General features: G+C 33.8%; 1 protein-coding gene across 1 annotated transcript in view; it reads right to left on the bottom strand.

Annotated features, from left to right (window-relative positions):
- ADCY1 (adenylate cyclase 1) overlaps positions 1-22,973 on the bottom strand; it is a 1,911,278-nt gene that overhangs the window by 824,653 nt on the left and 1,063,652 nt on the right. Inside the window, exon 8 of the mRNA XM_044065602.1 lies at positions 19,426-19,567. Coding sequence (XP_043921537.1) covers positions 19,426-19,567 — 142 coding nt within the window. The remainder of the gene's footprint in view (positions 1-19,425; positions 19,568-22,973) is intronic.

Raw genomic sequence — 22,973 nt, 5'->3', positions numbered from 1 at the left:
GGTTTAAATCTATTATTTCTTCCTTTTTCAACCTCAGATCTAATATTTTTGATAAATTCCAGGGAATAACCTCTTTTCATAAACATTTCTTCCAGCAAACTACACTCTAATAAAAAATCTGTGTCAAGGCTAGTCATGCGACATCTCCTTACAAATTGCCCCTTAACTATATTTTTCTTACAGTGTAGGGGGTGTGCACTCTGATAATGGAGGAAAGAATTGCAAAAGGCAGATTTTCTATATATCTTAGTTTCCAGTTAATTATCTACCTTATATACTTCTAAATCCAGATACTGCAAAGTTTAATTTGATGTTTTATGAGTGAACTTTAAAAAATAGTAGTTTCACTGATATATTTCATAAACTCTTCAAATCTATTTTTACCTGCTGTCCAGAAAATAATTATCATCCAAAAACCTTCGATATAGAATCCAGCAGGATCTGAATTCAGAGTTTAAAATATAATTTTCCTCCCCTTTTGCCAAAACCAGATTAGCATTAGTTGGAGCACACGTTGCTCCCATTGCCACTCCCTGAATCTGCTGGAAGAATTCTCCATTAAAATATATAAAGTTATTTTTTAAAACCATGTCCATTAAACAAACATTGACTAATTTTTCATTATGTGTTAGTCCCTGGTCTTCAAAAACAATTTCCTCAAACATTTCCATCCCAGTACTATATGGTATAGAGGAAAACAAATCTATGATGTCAATGGTTACAAATAGAAGGTCTTCTTGGTATAGATTATTGGAAATTTCCCTCAGCAGGTCCCATGAATCTTTTAAAATAGCTTTTTTTTCAACCCATATGTGTTTTAATTTAGTGTCCACATATTTAGCTAAAGGTAGGGTTTTAGACCCTTCAACAGAAACTATGGGTCTTAATGGCGGGTCCTTCTCATTTTTGTGGATCTTAGGGATTCCAAAAATGGTAGGTACCCTAGGTTTCTCCACTTTTAAATATAAATATGTTTTTTGATCTATAAGACCTTCTTGTAACATATCATCAAGACCTATATCTATTTTATTATAAGCTATGTTCACTTCATTCTTTGAAACACTAGAATATCTTGAATCATCCCATAATATTTGGTTCATCTTACCTTCATATTGTATACTATCCATTATAATTACCCCTCCGCCTTTATCTGGTTTCATAACTCTTATGTTAAAATTTAACCTTAATTCATCTAATATTTCCTTTTCCTTAATACCTAGATTAGCCTTATATTTAATTTTATTTTGTTCAATCCTTAATTCCTTCTCAATAACGTTCTCCAGATTTTTTAACTGCGGATGTAAAGGGGGATTGTATATAGTTTTTTGTTTTAGTCCTTGGTCTATAGGTATGTTTTCCGGAGGAAATATTATACTTAAATTAACCTTCTTTAAGAATAGTTTAACATCCAACAATGATCTTGTTAAATCCCCTTTTCTATATGGGATGAATTTTAAACCTTTAGAAAGAAGGTCAAAATGTTCTCTCTCTAAAGTTATGCCACTAAAATTGTATATAGTAAAATCCTTATATGTATTTTTGGCCCCATCAACTAAAATAACATTTTGATCTACATAGGTGGAATGGGTATAAGCTAATATCTCCCCTCTCCCCCCCCATTGAAAATTTGATTGTTGGTATCCTTGTTTATTCATCAGCCTTTGCGATCTATGTAAAGGTGGAAAGGCCTGATCATAAACTGGTTTAACATCTTCCTGATGGTGATTATAATTTGGACCATTATTATGATTAGACAATTCATTAATCTGTTTATTCTCCATAGTATTCTTGTTATATCCATAGTGGGGTTTAGGGTAACTGATATTTTTTTCATATTCAGTAACATCTCTTTCCAATTTTTTTCATTTTTCTATTTACCATTTCACCACATTTATCATCAATTTCACTTCCTATGTTAAAATACTTTTCTTTTTTCTTCACAAATGGTGAAGATTAAATCATCCTTAATAACTGGTCAAGTTCATCTATACTTTTCTGTAAATCATCCTGACATCTTATATTTTCCTTAATAATCAACCTTAAAATATCTAAACCACACTTGTTAAAAACTTCTATTAGTTCATTATAAAATACAGAATCCATTTGCACATTATTAGGGAATTTACAAACGCGCAGTCCCTTAGGGACTATTTCCCTTGAAATACATTCAGTTAAATACTCATTTTCTATGTCCAAAGTTCTGTATTTTAACATTAGTTTAGCCAGTCTGCCCAATTTGGTACGATAGGAATCAGAAATAGGTGGATGTTTGTTGTCAGTACCATTTAGTTTAAAAGTATACTTAGTACGTAACCATTCTCTTGTTTCCTTAATCTTATATGTTTTAAAAGTACCTGCAGCCGCCTGAATAGCTGTCGGTAGTTTTTGACCCGGCGCTATACTTGGAATATCTCCATTTGCAGAGCAAGTGGCAATATCACCGGTTTTAAATATATTTGGTGTAGCTTCAGGGTTGAAAGTCCCTCCGATTACTTCCTTAGGGTCGCCGGCGTCCTTTGAGGCACCAATAAGCTCCCTTTCTCCCTTATTTCCATTACATTTCGATAGTTTAAACCCTTCAGTTCCTGGTAAACACTGATTACAGAGATTGCCACAAAGCCCTACTAAGGATTGGCTGAGAGGTGTCAGTAGGTCGATCAGTTCCATAAGCTGGCCAATCAACTTGCGTGATTGACCTACCTCGTCCTGCCCTTTTCCTTCAGGGGGGCTTGCTTCTCATTCATACTCTGATTCATACACTGGTCATCTGATGAAGTCTTATCGATTGAGACGAAAACGTGAATTTGTTGTGTAAAGGCGTTTATGTAGTGTATCAGCTGCACTGTGTGGTTAATAAACGAATTGCATATACCTCATTCATGTTTAGCTTTTTCTCTAGCACTCTTTTTTGGATTATTGGTTTCTTTTGAGTGCCTCATCCACATTGTTGTTGTTCATAAGTTAAATCTGAACTTGTCATCTATAATGACGCCTAACTGTTTAGTGTGTGGTTCAGGTTTTATGACTGTGTTGTTAGAGGATGTTATGGTAAATGTAGATTTGTGATTGGAAAAAGAGCGGGGGAGAAAGAGCAGGAGCTTGGTCTTCTTAAGGTTAAGGATAAGCAGGTTGTCAGACAGCCATTTCTCTGTGGATAGAAAGGAGTTTTGAGTAAGGGTGAGAAGGTCTGTGATACTACTGGAGATTGAGATAAGTGTGGAGTCATCTGCATGTTGTATAAGAGAAGATTGTCTACAAGAGGTGAATAGTTTGTTTGTAAAGATATTAAATAAGAGGGGACCCAAGATAGAACCTTAAGGAACACCTGTTGGAACAAATATAAAGGGAGAGCAGGAGGAGAGCTATTTGACAGATTGCTGCCTACCTGAGAGATAGCTGGAGAACCAAGCAAGGGGGGAAGAAGACAAGTTGAGGTTAGATAATTTAGAAAGTAGTATAGGGTGAGAGACTGTGTCAAAGGCTTTGGAAAGGTCAGGGAAGAGGTAGGATATTAGCTGATTGTTATCAAGGGCAATGGCTATTTTATGAGTGACAGAGAGGAAGGTGGTAGATGTGCTGTGGTGGGGACATAAACCATGCTGAGTGGGAGTGAGAAGGTTGTGTTGGAGGAGATTGTTGAGAAGTTGTGAATGTATGCATTTTTTGAGCATACTTGGAGATGGGAGAAAGAATAGCAATGGGACGATAGTTAGATGGATCAGAGGAGTTGCCACCTTTATGCAGTGGAATAGTATAGAAGGATTTCCAGATAGTAGGAACTGTACCATCTTGTATAGATCTGTTAATAAGAATGGATATAGGATAGGCTATAGATTCAGCAGCGAGTTTGAGAAATGTAGGAGGTAGGTTATCAGTAGAGGGAGAGCATGGTTTAAGCTTAAGAAGAAGGGACTTAATGTAGGAAGATGACAGGTTTAAATGAGAAGAGATTCTGGCTATGAGGGTTGTTGGTAGCACTGATAGTTTCAGCATTAGTATTTGACGGTGTAAGGTTTTGGATAATGTCAATGAAGTGTTTGTTGAGTAGGGTAGCAATTTCAGGAAGAGATTTCTTGGGGTAGGGTGAGGGGCAAGAAGGCTTACCAGGGTAAAGTATTTTGTTAAGAGTAGTCCAAAAGTTGTGCGGGTTTGACCTGTTGTCCAGTTGAGGAGAGTCGTAGTAAGAGGTCTTGTCTTTGATGACCAATTTGTTAACTAGGTTACATAATGTTTTGTATTTAAGTAGATGGGGAGTATGCCTGGTTTTAAGCCATAATTTCCAGATGCTATACCTGGTATGCATTAGTGCTCTAGTGTCTTTAGAGAGCCATGGAGTATGGTTTGATTTAATTCTGATTTTCCTGGAGAGAGCAAGGGAATTAAGGGTATCTAGGAAAATGTTGAATTTAATGACAGCATCATCAAGAGGGATATGTTTAAGGATGGAATCAATACTGCACAACATGGAATTAAACTGGGTGTTATTGAAGTTAGAGAGCTTACGGCAATCTCTAAATAGGTGTGGTTTGTGTGTCTGGGAGGTGTGTCTAAGGATAGAGGTGGGGAGGTGATCACTGAAGGAGTCAGGCAGGGTACATGGGCTATGGTAGAGATTAGGAGAGTTGGTGAGTATTCAGTCAATGGTGGAGCTGGAAGATAAGTCTTTATTGAAACGGGTGGGGGGATGTAAATAGTTGATGGAAACCATGTAAGTTGATGCTGGATTGTGGTGAGTCAGTAGTAAGTTTGGACCAGTCTATATTGACATCACCAAGAATGAGGGTTTCATAGTCTAAGTTGTGACTAAACCAAGATGGGATATTTTCTAGGGTTGGTATATTATTCCCCGGGGGGATGTAGACAGAAGTGACAGCAAATTTCTTGTGAGGGTTGAGATGGCAGTTTAGAATGAGAAGTTCAGCAGGATAGAAATTGGGGATGGGGATAGTGATAGGAGACAGGTTTAGGCTGTCTGAGTAGAGTATGGCTACACCGCCTATATATATATATATATATATATATATATATATATATATATATATACATACATACATACATACATACATACATACACACACACACACACACACACACACACACACACACACACACACACACACACACACACACACATATATATATATATATATATATATATATATATATATATATATGTAGAAGGTCTATATCACATAGTCGAAGTTTAATAACTTCGAACATGGAATGTTTGAACCATCCTGTTCGTAGTTAAAAAAAACTTTGACTATGGATAAAAAACAAAAAAAAGAAAAGAAAACAAAATAAACTGTTGTAAGCAGGTGGGCAAGCATCCCTGCACCCCCCACACTCCCCGCTACTTAAATATACCAACTCCGAGATCACATCACATTGAACAAAACAGAAACCTCCCCTTACAGAGATTTCCGCTGAAATGCTCGAACTTCTGCAAATACTTATGGTCTCAACAATATGAGGTTCAAACTTGCAGAAGTTCGACTATCTGATAGGATCCCATATATATATATATATATATATATATATATATATATATATATATATATATATATACATACATACATACACACACACACACACACACACACACACACACACACATGTATGTATATATATATGTATATATATGTATATATATATATATATATATATATATATATATATATATATATATATACACACACATATATAAAACTAATGTCATGAAGGCATGTGAAGATGATTTGTATAATGCTTTCCTTTATGATAGTAGTGGTAAAAATTTTTATAATATGACATTTACAGAGACACAGGCCTTAAATTCCCTGCGAGATGATATTGAAATCATTGTCAAACCGGCCAATTCCATTGTGATTATGGACAGAACTTTTTATTTTGATTCTATGGTTAGCATGTTAAATGATTTTAAAACTTATAGGACTATTAATGAATCTGAAGTTGATAAAATGATTGACAAATATAATGCTTATATTAAAAATAGTTTTTTTAGAGAACTGTATTACTCTGGATTTCTACCAATATTTTACTCCTATTTTTCCCATTGTTCTGAGTTTAAATGGGTTACCAAATTTTCACAAGAACAACATTTCTCCCCACAAGTAGGCCGATTGTTTCAGGGGCAGGCTGGATCACTGAGCCTGCACCCATATATGTAGAGAAATCACTTAGACCCACATTGAATGGTTATGAAGCAGTACTTGGGAACTCTGAACATTTTTTGAAAGATTTATCTCATTTTTTTTATCTGAAAGGAACTTGCAGGGTAATGAATATTTGGTCACCTTAGACGTCACATCACTTTTTACTTGTATCCCGAATGACAAAGGAGGAGAATATCTGAGGGAATTTCTGATTGATGCAAAAGCTATGGTTGTGAATAGTATTGACTTAATTTGTTTTTTATTAGAATTAGTTTTAGAATTCAAAAATGACAAATATTTCCTACAAACATCTGGCGTAGCTATGGATACTTCGGTTGTGAATAGCTATGCCAATTTAGTTATGGCCAAGTGGGAACAGTCTCAATTATTGACAGGCAATATGTTTGTGAAAGATATCTTATTTTATCAACGTTTCGTAGATGATTTGTTTATTTTATGGGGAGGGACTGAAGAAATGCTACAAGATTTTATGACATTTTTGTACAGTAGTGATTTTCTGTATTTCACACTAACATATTCAAAACAACATTTGGATTTTCTTGACATTAGAGTGATTATGATTATTGAGCAAGGAAGATCCACACTAAATTATTCAGAAAAGAATGTTATCGAAATAGTTATGTCCATCACAACAGTATGCACCCCCCACATATTTTTAAAAATGTTATTAACAATCAGGCTCTACAGAACTCCAGACTACATGGTAGGGATCCAGATTTTGCTGCAAGTTTGGATACTCTCAAGGAACAGTTCAGTGTCAGGGGTTATAAATCTGATGAGATAGATCAAGCTTGTCAAAGAGCTACAAGTATACATTGGAATAAAGGAAAACCACATTTTTCCTCACCCAGCATTCCTGGAGAAATAACATACAATAGAAGGGATGGGGATATCGGTTTGAGGTTTTGTTTGACACACACAACTGACAGTAAAATGATTAAAAATGTAATTGAAAGAACTGGCATATCTTGGAAACCGATGACCGTATAAATGTAATTGTAGGTAATAGACCAAGATTAATTTATAAGAACAAGAAATCCCTCAAGCAGATTATTATGTTATTCAGATAAATGGAATTTAGACAACCTGTACAACAAGGAACTAGTATTTGTAATAAATGTGCCTTCTGTAAATATATAGAAAGCAGTAATAGTTTTGTTCATCCTGTGATACAGAAGCTATACACATTTTACGTGACGGCAAAGTGTGAAAGTAAAAATATCATTTATTTAAGTCGATGTGTGAGCTGCTGTGCATTTTATGTTAGCTAAACCAACAAGCATTTAAGGAACGTATACTTGAGCACTATTATTGTTTTAGAAAGCAGCCTGAACATAGTGCCATAGCTAAACATATGCTCTATCATGGTGACAATCATTTACATTTTTAGCGATTGACACATTTGAAGTAGGGATGAGGAAAGGGGACATAGTCAATAAAACAGAACAGAAGGAATTGAGATGGATCTTACTTTTAGCAGCTCATAAGTCACCACGACTCAATGACTATGTTTCCCTCAAACCAGTCCTCACAGAAACCTTAGAAAATAGGTTTGATCACATTATACATTCACTTTTTTATTATCCTATTTTTTTATAATTTTTTATATATGCAATTTAATAGTGCAGCATAGGTGCATATATCGATAGTTTGCACACACCTTTTATATTTCTGCATTTTTGTGTTTTTTTACACATACATATTCTTTAGTAAGAAAAGGTAATTATATGCGCCTTCTTGTTTTTTAAGGTTGAATTTCATCATTAGATAATTAGTTTAATTAACTATTTTCAAGGTGATTGGATGTTTTTCTTATATTTAATTATATGTGATGCTTGAAAATTTTTATATGGTCTGAAGAAGCAATCCGGAGGGATTGCGAAAGCACTTACCTATTCGTGTTCAATAAAAAAAGTGTGTGATTTTTACTGACATTTTTTTATTTCAGTTCTTTCTTAGATGGTTCTGTGCTTGGAGCAGTTGGCTTTTGTACAAAATGGTTGGCTAAGAATTAGATTTCAGTAAGTTAAAAATCCAATCTCCAGTGGTCACTATTAAAGTGGTTAATTCTACAGGAATCTTAAAGTAAGCGAGAGGAGTAACTTTGATGGCTTTTTAGATTGAGGGAGGTCAAAAGCTAAGCTCCTTGTAACTTAAACTGAATAGAACTTGGCTTATTAGAAAGTTGAATTCTATCTCTCAGTGGCCAAGTTGTTTAATTATTTTGACTTTAAAAACAGGAACGATCCGCACCCGATTGTACTTAAGTGCGTAGCTCCAAACAAACTGCTGGTGTTCTCTTTTTTGTTAAGAACAATGTCAGCAGTCAGCTACTCTGGTTTTGTTCTTTGTTTTTATGTATCACTGATGTAGGCAGACCCTCTATTATTCTGAGACTTGAAGGAAAAGTTTTCTCCTATCTAAGAATCGAGTGTCATTTTTGTTTAAACTTTGTCCTAATGGCATCTCTCCAAACAATTTTACAGGGCATTGTAATACCTCTCAGATGATTACTATCAAAAAAATCAAAATACTGCTGGTAACTAATATAGCTTGTGAACTCGTTTTGGTTGAAGCCTAAAACACTATTTAACTACTTGTTTATTGATAAGATCTAGGATGACCTACATACGTAGGTGAAAGTATTTAATCTCATCCAGAGTAAATTTCTAATGAAAGGAGTTGTCTGCATACCCAGAGATGTTAACAAATTTTATTTCTTTCCCTTACCCATCAGTAGGAACATGTTTTAATAGTCATTGGAATTTCCTATACAATCCTGCCTTCACAGAACTCTATAAGGGTATACTTGACATCTCTCACATATAAGAACATTTCAATGCCTCTCATCTCTTTACTTATAATGGCTTTTGGTAGCGGAATTTAAATATTCTGTTACTACTAGCATAAATCGGAAAATAAGTTGGAACTTGCATCTCAATTAATCTAGTATATTAACAGATAATTTGACAAGAGCCAGTTCCATCTCACATTTTCACCGCAGGTCCATGACTGGCTAAGAGCAAACCCTAAAACTACGGTTATGCAGAAAGGTTAGAATGGGTATGGAAATATATATTTTGTTTTAAAGTGTTCTATCCTAGAGATTTCCTTTCTCTTCCAGGCAAATAATTCTTTAAGTTAATGTACATAATTAGACGGTGAACAAAGAAGTTCAACACTCCACAACTACCCTTAATGTTGAATAAAATTTTGGTGCATGTCATTATTCAATCAAATAACTAAGGTTGTAAACGAGGCAGTTCTTATGATAGATTGCAGTAATGTACAATGTTTACTGCAGGTTTATGATTGCAATTTGCTTAATTATATTTGACCTATTTGGTATAAATAAGCATAGCTCTTACATTGTTCAGTATAGACACATGATAGACTTACTCATCCTACTATTGTTGTTAATTTTATTAGTGTAGTTAGAAATGATGAAAGGTATAGCTACATCTAAAATAAGGTTGTTGTTAAAATTATAAGTACACATTCTTCTTCTTAACTTTCTACTATAAAATAAACAGGTGTTTAACCTCAAACACCTTCATAAATCTATCCTCTTATTTTCACTTTTCTGTTCTATTATTTCTGGTATGTAAGTTAAACATCATAATGAACTGGGTTAGTGGATGATAGTGGTAGTTTTGTTGTGGGCTAGGTATGTTAGTCTTTTTCTGTTTCAGATATGTTTTTATTAAGGGGAAAGTTAATCTTTGGGAATTTCATCTAGGCTCTGTTAGAAGGGGAAAGTTAATCTTTGGGAATTTCATCTAGGCTCTGTTAGATGTTTAAAGTGTATACAGTTAGTCTTTTTTACCTTTCCACTCTCTTCTTGGCCTGGTGGGTTAGTGGGTAGGTACAGGGACACGGCAAGAAGAGTGGTGTGCCATTCACCTAATCAACCCAAAGAGATCTATACTCTTAAATGTATCTTAGCTTTAACTTACCACGAAAACAGGCACAACAGATCAGCAAGAAATGTTTAATGTCACTCCATGAACAAACCGCACAGTACAAAAACAATAACACTACTACAGTTCTCAGCGCATTTTCGTAGACATACACTTCATCAGAAAAGCTAAACAGTGCTCAGTGTGTGAAATTTATATGTCAGCTGTTGTTTGAATCTGCCAATAATGTCTCATAATTAATTAAAATGTTAGTAAATTCAATTAACACCCTTATTGTTAAAAATTCACAGATTTCTTATCAGAATTGAAAAATAAATAAATGAAATACATACTTGTTAGGTGTTTTATACAATAGTTCAATAAATTTAAACACTTAAAAAAACATTAAGAGTTCTCAACACAAACGATACAATATCACCCTCTAGTGGTGAATCAAATTATTTACATAGAAAATATAGAAAATTACATAATTAAAATGTGTATAAATAAATGTATGCTTTAAAATGACCAGTTTAATTAATACATGAAAAAGTATATGTACCTGTTTACACAATGTTTAAAAACATATAAAAAATATATATACAAAAAAAAAATATATATATATATACACACACAACTTATGTATAGGTGAGTGATTATAACTTAGCTGATCTCAATGTTAATACAGGTTTTAAAGAGATCATTTCATTTAAACCTGGGTAGCTGCTAGCTTCAAGGGTAAATTGCCAAAATAGCTCTTTATATTCTAAACAAGTCCCAACTTAGTTTTTTAGATGTGTACATACAGAGAACAAATCAGGGGTTGAAATCTAAAATACACAGGAAGGAGACCTTTTCTAATACTTACTTGCACTATTCCAGCTCCCATCCCCCTTATCAAAAGAAGGCAATTGTCAAGGGCCAGCTAGTAAGAGCTAGTAGGATGACCTCAGATGAGACAGATTTTCAAACAGAATGTGAATTTATTGCAAACATGTTTCGAGAAAGAGGTTACCCTGATGATTTGCTAAAAAGGGCTGATAGAAGTTAAAAAAGCAAAGACCACAAGGTTTCGGCCTATCTTGGGGAATTCAACAAAAATTCTCAGCACCACCAACACTAAAATTAATTCTCCAATAGATGGAAAACATTATCACTCAGTGTTGACATTACTTTTAATGGTGAAACCAATAGAGTCAAAAATATTATTAATGATGAGTGGAATAGGTTTGCCAGTTTTTCAGATTTTAATTTTGAAGATCCCTTAAAATTGGTATTCAAAAAAGGACGTAATATTAAGAACATATTGGACGGTGGAAAACAGGTCGCACATCTCTCCAACAAGAAAGGTACACATAAATGTGGAAATTGTCATTATTGTGCCAATATTAGGGAAGGAGAGAACATATTTTTGAAAAGTAGAGGTAAAATTATCACCACAAAAGGGTTTGCAAATTGCAATACTTGTGACTTGGTATATATGGTGACCTATGAGGTCTGTGACTCCATTTATATTGGCAAAACCGAGAGAAAGCTGAGACAAAGGGTATATGAGCACGTATATAACGTAAGGAAGGAAAATATAAACAATGCATTGTTTAAACACACTTTAATATGTAAATCAGCCAAATTCCTATTCTTTGTCATAGAGGTAGTAGCCCCAGATCCCAGGGGTGGTCCTTGGGAGACTTGTTTAGAATACAAAGAGCTATTTTGGCAATTAACCCTTGAAGCTAGCAGCTACCCAGGTTTAAATGAAATGATCTCTTTAAAACCTGTATTAAAATTGAGATCAGCTAAGTTATAATCACTCACCTATACATAAGTTGTATATGTATATCTATATATATATATATATATATATATATATATATATATATATATATATATATATAGATATATACATATTTTTTTTTTTTTTTTTTTTTTTTTTAATATGTTTTTAAACATCTTGAAAACAGGTACATATACTTTTTGATGTACTAATTAAACTGGTCATTTTAAACCATACAACATTTATTTATACACATTTTAATTATGTAATTTTCTTGTAATTTTCTATGTAAATAATTTGATTCACCACTAGAGGGTGATATTGTATCACTTGTGTTGAGAACTCTTATGTATTCAAATATTTATATACATATATTTAGGGTTACTTTTTTAAGGTTTGTAATGTTCTTTTAAGTGTTTAAATGTATTGAACTATTGTATAAAACACCTAACAAGTATGTATTTCATTTATTTATTTTTCGATTCTGATAAGAAATCTGTGAATTGTTAACAAAAAGGGTGTTAATTGAATTTACTAACATTTTAATTAATTATGAGACATTATTGGCAGATTCAAACAAAAGCTAACATATAAATTTCACACACTGAGCACTGTTTAGCTTTTCTGATGAAGTGTATGTCGACAAAAATGTGCTGAGAACTGTAGTAGTGTTATTGTTTTCGTACTGTGCGGTTTGTTCGTGGAGTGACATTAAACATTTCTTGCTGATCTATTGTGCCTGTTTTCGTGGTTACTAGTGTGAGTTTGGGCACATCGACCACTTAACTTTTATTTATTAGTTTTAAGTTACCTTTTCAATATACTGTTACATAGAACAGAATATGGGACAATGAGTCATGGAATGTAAAGGGTATTCATTTAAAAAAATGGAAACTCTTTCTTCACCTTGCCTTTAAATCAAAGGCTAAAATAATTTAAATACAAGAATCACATACGACGGAAGAACAGTGGTCAAAAATTACAGAAAAAAATGGATTAAAATGATCATTGCCTCTGGTAAAGAAACAAATAGTGTTGTGGTGGCCATAATAATCAAGAAATCTTTCCAAGCTAATATAATATGATACTGATACTGAGGGTTGATGGTGTTATGTAACCTGCTAAAGCCCCTCTGTCAATAAACCAAATATGATTCTAAATATTTATGCCCCTTGTAGTAAGCAACAAGATTTCTTTATGTCCTTACACAAAATTTTGTCTGCTTTAAAGAATCACAATATAATTATAGGTGGTGACTGGAATGCTTACCAAGATCCTTTAATGGATAGAACAAACTCAAATAAACCATACAATATTCAAGAAATTATTGCTTTATCTGAACTTAAAAATGACTTTCAACTGCCAAACTAATGATGTAAAACAAAGGAAAGGTTTACAATTTCCTCTCAATGCCACAAAATGTGGTCCAGAATTGATTTCTTCTTAATTTCTGACTTCTTTTTGAACCTAAACACAAACTGCTATATCAAGACTAGATTGTTTTCTGACCACTCCAAAGTTACGCTCAAAATTAACTGGTCCGATAAACAGTATTTAAGTTATAGGGGGTACAACTGGACTCTTAATCCTAATTTGCTTCTAAAGCAAGATATTGAGGAAGGTGTTAACTTGTTTTTAGAGGAATTACTGGAAAAGATACCTCCATCCCACAATCTGTTTGGCATTGAGTGGGCAGCTACTAAGGCCCAGATAACAGGTTTCCTTATTAATAAAGCAACTCACCATAAGAAACTACATAATGATAAAGAGATGTCAATAAAAAAAATATCCACAATCCGGAATTAGAATTGAGAAGATGTTTTAAAAAGGAAACAGAGAATCAACCAATAAACCTTCAGAAAGTACTTTACCTACTTAATGCCAATCATCCGTCATTCCATGAAATTAAAAACCTAGCTAATTATGCAGAAGGAGCACAGATCTTCCTGGCCCAGCTAATTATCCAAAAAAATCTACACCTATTATTCCTGAGATACATTATATAGGTTGTGCTGTTCTAATATAGAAATTCTCAACCTGTTTGAAAATTTATACTTGTAAATGTATGGGGAGCAAATTTCCTGTGAATCAGAACAAGTCAATACCTATTTTCTACAAAACTTGAACTTTCCAAAATTTGACCATAATCAATCTCAATAGGATATAATTATCGTAATAAATAATTTAAAACCCAATAAGGCGGCAGGTCCAGTTGGCTTCACAGCAGAATTATATGAAACCTTCCGCCCAAAACTTTCTAGAATATTGCTATTTCTTTTTAACTACATAATTAACAACAACATTACAGATGTCCACTTTAGGTCTTCGAAAATTGTCTTTATTCTTAAAGATAGTGCTAATCCCAAGGATCCTAAGAGCTATAGAACCATTTCTTTAACTAACTTAGATGTCAAAATACTTACAACAATAATGGCTAATAGACTGAAATCTACAATAACATATCACCAGAACAATCAATGTTTATTCCGTTTAGACAAACCTGTGATAATAGTCTTACTTTTGAAACACTGAGTTTTTCCCAACAAAAGAAATAACCAATATTTGCGGTAGTTGTGGACACACACAAAGCTTTCAACAGACAATGTAAAGTTCTTGCTATTGATTTTACCTTATTTTGCATTCCCTTCAAGTTTTATCCAATTTATTAAAACACTATATGATAAGGCTTACACCATCCTTTGCATAAATAAAAGTATATCTAACAGAATTGTCGTGAAGAACGGAACTAGACAAGGTTGCCCATTATCCCTGTATCTTTTTAATCTATACATGGAGCCCTTGTTTTTACTTATAAAGCAAGCTACTTATCATAGCCCCCCAATAATCTTTAACACCAGAATTTCCCTAATAGCATTTGCAGATGATTCAAATTAATACTTCACTTTACCAAGCTCTGATATATCAAAACTACTGAAGGCTTTTGAAACTTTTTCTAACCTAATTATAACATGAATCTAGACAAATCTGCAATATTCCCTTTAAACTCAGCTAAGTTACAATCATTATATCCCTGCACAACTAAAATAAAACAATCCATAAAACATCTGGGGATTTCATTTTATCAAAATACAATAGAGTTCTATCAAAATAATGCTGTTAAATATGGCAAAATATAGTAAAAGATTTTAACAGATGGGATAATTTCAAACTACCTTTCTTATCAAAAGTCACAATTATTAAGATGAACATATTACCTAGATTTCAAGTAATAGTACATAAATTCTTTAAAAGGTTACCCTCGTACTTGGCCAAATTTATTTGGTCCCCTAAAACCATTAGGATTTCTTATTATAAACTAATGCAACCGAAAGTAAATGATGGACTTAATCTACCAGATTTCAGACTATGTTTTGACATGATTAACAGTAGCAAATTAATAAAAATTGCTGAACATGATCTGAATGGAAACTCATGGTCACCCTTCTGACTAGAATTGTACCATAAATATGTTTAATCACTCAGCTTTAATCCTGCTGCGGTGGTGGTGCTGCGGTAGCACTGTTGCCTCACAGTTAGACGTTGCCCATTCGATTCTCAGTTAGAGCGTCTTCTGAGTGGCGACATGCGTGAATGGGCATTCCTTCGGTGAAGGTTGTGTGTTAGGCCCAGCAAGCCAGCAAGCCAGCATGTAAAACTCTACTGCCAATCATTAGCGAACTGGAGTTCTGCTGTGGCGACCCCTAAATGGGAAAAGCCGAAAGACACAAACAAACTCAGCTTTAATCCTAAAGTTCTCCCCTTTCTTGGTAAAAGGAACTTGATAACCTAATAAAGTGCTTACCCAAATAAAGTTTTTTATAATCAATTTACAAAAACTTTTCTTATCGGTAAATCTATCTACTGCTTTTGAAACTCTACAACCTATACACCTTAATCTGAATCTAAAACTTAATAACTCGATGTTAAATTTAATCAACTTTATACTGTTAAAAGAAAAGTGAGTCCTTGACTTCTTTCCCTTTTGTAATTCTACCATCACAGGGATAAAAGACAAACTAAAATTACCCAAGGGCTATACTATTATATTAAGACAGATTAAGAATTGTGCTCTGGTTTATTATCTAATAATAACCTAGTGAATAAAGATATAGAGACTTGTAAATCCCTGTGGAAATTAATGTTATTAAGGAAAAAAATGATCTCAAGTACATGCAACCTGATTATTGCAATTAAATACCAGAATATCCTATTTTCAAACTATTGGGTTAAAACAAACCCCTGCATCTCTAATTATCAAATAAAACAATTTATAAAATGAACCTCCAAATTACTTCCCCTGAAAAACCTTTAGTATACACAACTCATTATTCTAAATACTGCATACCTCCCTCCTCCAGTTTTTCATAAATTTAACTCCTCGATTTCACTCTTTTGTCCTTACTGTGAATCTCTTCCATATATTCTGGAGCTGCAAGTGTGTTTATAAACTTTGGAATTCTCTAATGGTATAACCTCAAAAGATGGGGTATGAAAAATCAACCCTGTCATGGGAATTCATCATGCATTACATTCCTCCCCCTGGTCTGACTACAGTACAAATCCGCATTTTGATTACCCTTTTTATACTGGTTAAGATATATATCACATTAAACTGGGTAGACAGATCATCAGTTACATGGGGGGGGGGGGTTTAACCGATTGGCAATCAGGCATTTGACAGCTCATAAACTTGTGCTGTCTTAACTAGAAAGCACAGTCTCAGTTCATTGGATATTGGGATTTGTTATTCAATCATATTCTACAATAAGTATCTAACCTTTAGTACTCCTAACTTATTTATTCTCAAGTATCCTCCAATCTCCATACCCTTCAATTAACTCTGAAATGACAAACTACTTATTTCAAAAGTATGTTAATAATTCTCTCTCTAGATTTACTGATCCCTTTTCTCTTTTACCTATGGCTCTCCATTCGCATCTCCACTAAATCTCACAGATATTTTTTTCCTTGTTTTTTCTGTTTATTAAGGTGAATGACACTTCTGTAAATATATGTAATATAGTTTATGTTTGGTTATTTTGTTATTAACTACTCTGGCAGCTTACTGTTATTGTCAATCTTTATTGGAAAGGTGTTTAATTTTATAAAATAAATAAAGATTAGGGAAAAAAAAGAATCAATAACATTTCAAAGTAATTGCACTTTACGAATAAAATGTACACAACATACTAAAATCTTCCCATACAGTGTAAGAACAATCTATAATGGCAGCACTTTGCAAACAGACACACCCGGCGCAAGAAACTTTTCAAAATGGGTATACTTTGACTCTGACTGACAAAATACTTGTACTTTACACACAGGTAAGTTCTCCGGAATACATACACAGTAATAAGCACACACTGTAAGCACTTTTACACACTTTGAGATACTTTGAATAACTTTAGTTATGCTCCTGATACAATACAAAGTCGTAGTTATGCCCAAAACACAGCACTTTGCTAAAAAAAATACAGTCGCCTTGCTTTATTTATGCTTAATGTGCCTTTTTACCCTTATTATATTCGTTTTGCTCTTTTAATGCCCATTGTACTTGTTTTGTGCTCATTTTACTCTAAATGTGCCCATTTTGCCCTTAAACATACTCTTTTTATTTTAAATATGCTAATTTTACTGATAATTGTTTTGTTAAATATGATTTTTTACCATTTTTTTTAGTTAACCAATCTTTGATACCTCCCGCTTGTTTAATAATACAGTTAGTGTTCTTGTAAAGCTCCATTTTACCTTTTTTTGAAAGTAGTAGTTCCTGCATGTTCTCATTACCTGTGATTCTTTTCTGGCCCTTTTTAATGATCATTTCTCTTAATTTACCTTCACTATCTTCTCTGCACCTCATGACTCTAAACCTTTATTCTCTGTAATCCTGGTTCTGACACCATGTCACTCTCCTACTTTGGACATAATAGAAGAGTCTTTGTGGGTTCTGTTCAAGCAGCTTTATTTTATACGAACACATCTTAATAGAAGATTATTGACTAACTTAAGGAATTTGTACAGAAACTACCTGCAGGATTCATACATGCTTACTCTCTGGCTGCACTCCCAAAATGGTACTAGGTATGGCACGTGCTCAGTCTTTATACATGCATGTTTCTGACATGCTTCTTAAAGATACAGTACACACAGCATCTGCACTCTGATCTACACACCCCAAGAGAAGATTGATTGGCACAAACTTTCTCCTTTACTTCCTGTTTACAAAGACATCAAAGGTCTTTGCTTCTAAGCCCCGCACATAATTTTTTTTTTCCCAAATGCAATTTGTACAGCTTCACACAAGTTGTGTTACCTCTCTAGACACACTAAGTTGTCAACTGGCACCTAGATAGGCTTTGTGGTTCTTCCATGTTGTTGTGTCCTTTATCACCATTCTCTTACCAAGGAACACCATAGATCCCAAAACTGTACTGGTTATTTCCATTAATGGCAACAAACTCTGCTGTGTTGGTAAACAAAGATGTAAAACACTCAGTGAACCACTCTGACTGGCCATAACCAGACCTCCATCATTTAGTATTATCTAGCATGAAAAGTAATATGTATTCCTTCTCATTTTGCTGACATATGTATGAAAAAATCAAAACCAGTTCCTATATCCTTCATCTATTCTCCACACTGTTGATGTTATTTCTTTCATTGTCTTAACTGCCTATCTTTTCTACCTGATGCACTCTCATTTATTCACACATGCATGCATGTACTCACAAACACACCCACACATACATGTGCACACAAACAGGCCCACACACAAGTACATACCCATGCATATACCTTTTGTCCTTAAGTAGTTAGGCTAAACGTCAGCCTCTTAACTATCCTGACAACCAGGGTGATATTTTTATGTTACCACCCTGTCTTATTCCCTCTACGTATGAAGCCACGATTCCAATAAAAACTTCCTTCATCTCTGCTCAGAGGTGTTCAAGTACGCTCGTTTCCTCTCTCACCCAAAAATCTCTTGCTCCACCCCCACCAGTTTATTTTAATTCTTTAAAAATCAGTCCCTTCTTTGTTGACAATATAGGCATTAGATTTATCATCCCCCTTAGAGCCATGCATCTTTGCTTGAAGAGTTAGTGAATGCTCAAAAGCCATCCCACCCTTACCTCATTGCATGCGTCTCTGTTACACCAGACCAGATCTACAATATTGTCCTCTGTTGCTCTCAAAGAACCTAATAAAATTCCTATCACTTTTTTTTCCCAAAATCTCCACAGTGACAATTGTATTACTTTCGAAACATTAAATCAAAACGTCAAACCTTCTGATGTCTACTATTCTCTTATTGCAGCTTGTATTGTGACAGGCAAGAACAAGATGACATGAAACAGTCTTAGCTTTGAAGTGTAGCAGTTTTGGTAAATATAGAATGAAACAGATATCAAGAAAAAAGAAAATAATAATTATATATCAGGTTGCAATTTACTGTATCCTGGATATTACAAAAGACTTGTGTACAGCACAGACCTGTCCTTTGCATCAGATGCTAGACATATTTAAAAAGCAAAATATATGACATTTTGTATATTTTCCAGACCACTTTGCTTCTTACCTTCCTTCGATGGGATGGCACAATGAAAAAAGTTTCAATATTGTGCTTCATAAGAAAATCGTTTCTTTCATGACCATACGCTGGTTCAACTTCATAGTCTCCACTTAGATACTCCATAGTAGTTTTGGTGATATGAACTTTTCTAAAGCAAAGTAATACAGTTTTAATTTGATATTTATTTTTCATTTCAAATATAAATAGAACTACATAATGTTGCAGTAAAGACTGTGCATTATACCAATAGTGTTCAGCATTCCTTCATATGAATTCTAAGAGCATCATTTGTACTTTTTGCAACCTACAGACCATGACACTAAACAAGACAGTTATTTTCTAGAGCTGACAATCATGATATTCATATCGCTCAATAAAGCTTTACTGCAAACTGATAGGCAGTCAAAAAATTGAGCAGCCTTAATTCATCAGTATCTTATAATGCTGGGCATTAATATTCTCACTATAATTAATTTTCATGCATTGCATAATTTCACAAAATATATTAAGCAAACAAGAATGTGATATTTCAAGAAGTGAACATTCAAAGCAAAATAAAACCTTATGTGTACCATAGTGCCACAACATAAATATATTTCAAATAAAAATTAGATAGAACTATCCATTTAACTGTTAAAATCTATCACAATTGTTAAGAAATGTGTTAGTACTTCATCAGGTTGCACACTTTCTATTCTACTTGGAAGATCAGACAATATGTTTTGCCCTCTAACCAGATAAATGAGCTACACAACCATGTAGTATAAAGGCAAACTCTTTGTAGTCCATTAAGTACATTTTTCTGAGCACACCTTAAAAATAGAGGATTTTTCATTCTATATTATGTCCACAACTATCTAAATGAATGCCTTCAAGAACAATTACATAACTTGCTTACAGAGAAAACTACTCATTTTAAATACATTCTTTGATAATTTAAGAAAAAACAGATGAAGATTATATATGTATTTACTAAGTGCATGGGAGGTTAACGTTTTGAGTGGTCAATTTTCTAAATGTCATGTGGGTGGTGGGTCAACAGTAAACAGTTTGTGGGTATAAAATAAAATTCTCTGGCTACACCCCTAATGCAGGCAACTTAAACTCTAATGCTGAGACTATGCTATTAGTTATAGTGCTCAGTAAGAACTCAGGAGACTCCTCAGCTTCCAGCAACTTGCAAAAACTGAGTCAGACCAGATTAAACTCCTCCTTAGATTATCCATATTTTGAAAGAAATAAGGAAAGAGGAAGGAAAGAGTACTTCCTTAAAGGAGTCACATCTCAGCTCTTAACTTTTACTCCCAAGATATGGACAAAGTTAAAAACAATCAGGAAAGAAGCCTCAAATTTGGGACACATTTAAAATGCTGGTGTTATAAATTTAGAAATTCTGATAATTTCCTGTTTTAGGAGGGATGCAACCAGTTTTGAGGACAAATCTGGAGGGTCCTTTCAGAGTCTGGACACTTGAAAGGTAAGAGTTACACTCTGTTAAATGCAATATATATGTGTATTAATACATTTTTGACCCCTTGAGATTGGGACACTTTTTATAATAAGTGTTTCAGAATTATTATAATCAGTAGATATGCATAGGTGCTTCAGGACTATAAATCAGTAGAGTGCTAATGATTTGTGAAAAATGTTTGACTGGTAGACTTTCTTATATGTAAGAAGACCTGTAAAATTGGCACAACCTGCAGTTACATCACCATCTAATTTGAAATGTGTCATTCTGGGTTCTGAAAAATGCCACAATGCACATTTTCCGTTGTCTCAAGGCAATATTCAGTATCATGGATGCAACTTTATACTGCTTTGGGCTCATGACTAACTACTACTGCAGGTCCAATGAGTACATGTATGGCACACCAAAAATGGGCACAGGAAAACAAGTAAACCATATTACAGAAACGTCAGCAAATAGTTGTAAATACAAGTTGTGTAGGACCATTTTCAGAAACTGCCTTCCTCAGCTGAATAATTACAAAGAATTTTCTGTATTTTATCAGCCTGTTATGAAGTGCTTGACTATGGGCATGCCTGTTGAGGTGGTTTAACTTGATATGGCAAGGACCTTTGATACCATTGCACATTATAGAATTATTACATGGTATTAATCATTATGTATTTAGACAGATAGAGAGTAATACTACAGGGCAAAAATTGGTAAAACTTTGAGGTGAAAATGCTTAATTCTGGTGTTCCTCAAGGTTCTGTGATATGAATGGCCCTTTTAAAGTTTTGATGGCAAGTTTTCCTGCATCTGGTAAGGTGTGGATATGTAAATATGCAGAGGACTCAAAAATTGCTTCAGTGATAACACATATGATTATTATGAATTACAAGGATATCTAGATGAATTATTGTTATGGTATGTTTCTAATGGCATGAAATTTGATATTAAAGCAATAACCGATGACATGGTGTTGTATATTGAAGATTTACCCATGGTTGGTGTGGTTTAATCACAAGGACGAAGCCCGAGTGATTAAATAAAGCCAACTGTGGGTACATTTCAATATACCACAACCACGGAGTTGGTTATTGCTATTATACAATGACATTATTTAAGAAAAAAAAAATACTTTTCTTAAATAATGTCTTTGTATAACGGCACATTACTATTCTTCCGCTGGTTATGGTATACTGCTTCCCTGTTTTGATGTACTGAGCCTGTGTATGGGACTTGCGTCCCACACATACCCAGTACATCAATGCTTAGAAACGGAAGCAACAGAGAAAGAAGGTCTCCGTTGCTCCGTTTTTTTCTTTCTTTTTTTTTTTATTTGTTTAAAAAAATATACTTTGAGGACTTTATACCAACGGAAAAAAGTCCAGGCAACCAGACCTTTTTTCCGTTGGTATATTGTGGGATTTACAACGGGCACGCTAGCCAATCAGCGTGCATGTTTTGGAATATTAATGGGGGGGTCACTGTATAATAAGACTTCTGGAATGCATTACGGATATAGCAATAACCATTAAACTCATGCAGTTAATATTTGTCTATTAGGTAAAGTAGATGCTGTTCAGGATTGGGGGCAAAAAAAACTGATACAGATTGAAATTTTGAAGGACATCTGATGGAGACCATTATTAGGTGTTACTAAGAGCTTAGGAATATGCTTAGAAGTGTTCTAAGCTGGGAGAAGGAAGTATTACTGCCTATACATAAAGCTATAATAATACTTACTATGAAATATGGTGCTCTTATTTGCATGTTTAATCATAAACAACTTGAAAGATTGGAAAGGATTCAGAAGTACTTTAGTAGATAAATAAGAGGATTGAGGAGTATGAGATATAATTGAAGAAATAGATCCAATGTAAAATTAGGAAGATATCATTTTTATTTTATTTATTTTTTATTTTACATTTGTTTACCGGGAAAGTCTGACTGGCAGCTGCAACATTTTCAGTGGAGGCCTGGGGAGAAAAGCTTCAGTATTAACAGTTCAAGTTTATAAAAATAGGCAGAAGGTATTACTGTAGGTGAACAATAGAAAATGCATCTTGAAATATTTTAAGAAATAATTGGTTAACTGGGT

This window comes from Protopterus annectens, chromosome 3.part0 (genome assembly GCF_019279795.1).
Source record: "Protopterus annectens isolate FY-2018-M chromosome 3.part0, PAN1.0, whole genome shotgun sequence".
In the NCBI taxonomy this organism is placed as follows: Eukaryota; Metazoa; Chordata; order Ceratodontiformes; family Protopteridae; genus Protopterus; species Protopterus annectens.
This window is presented reverse-complemented; position numbering and strand designations above follow the sequence as displayed.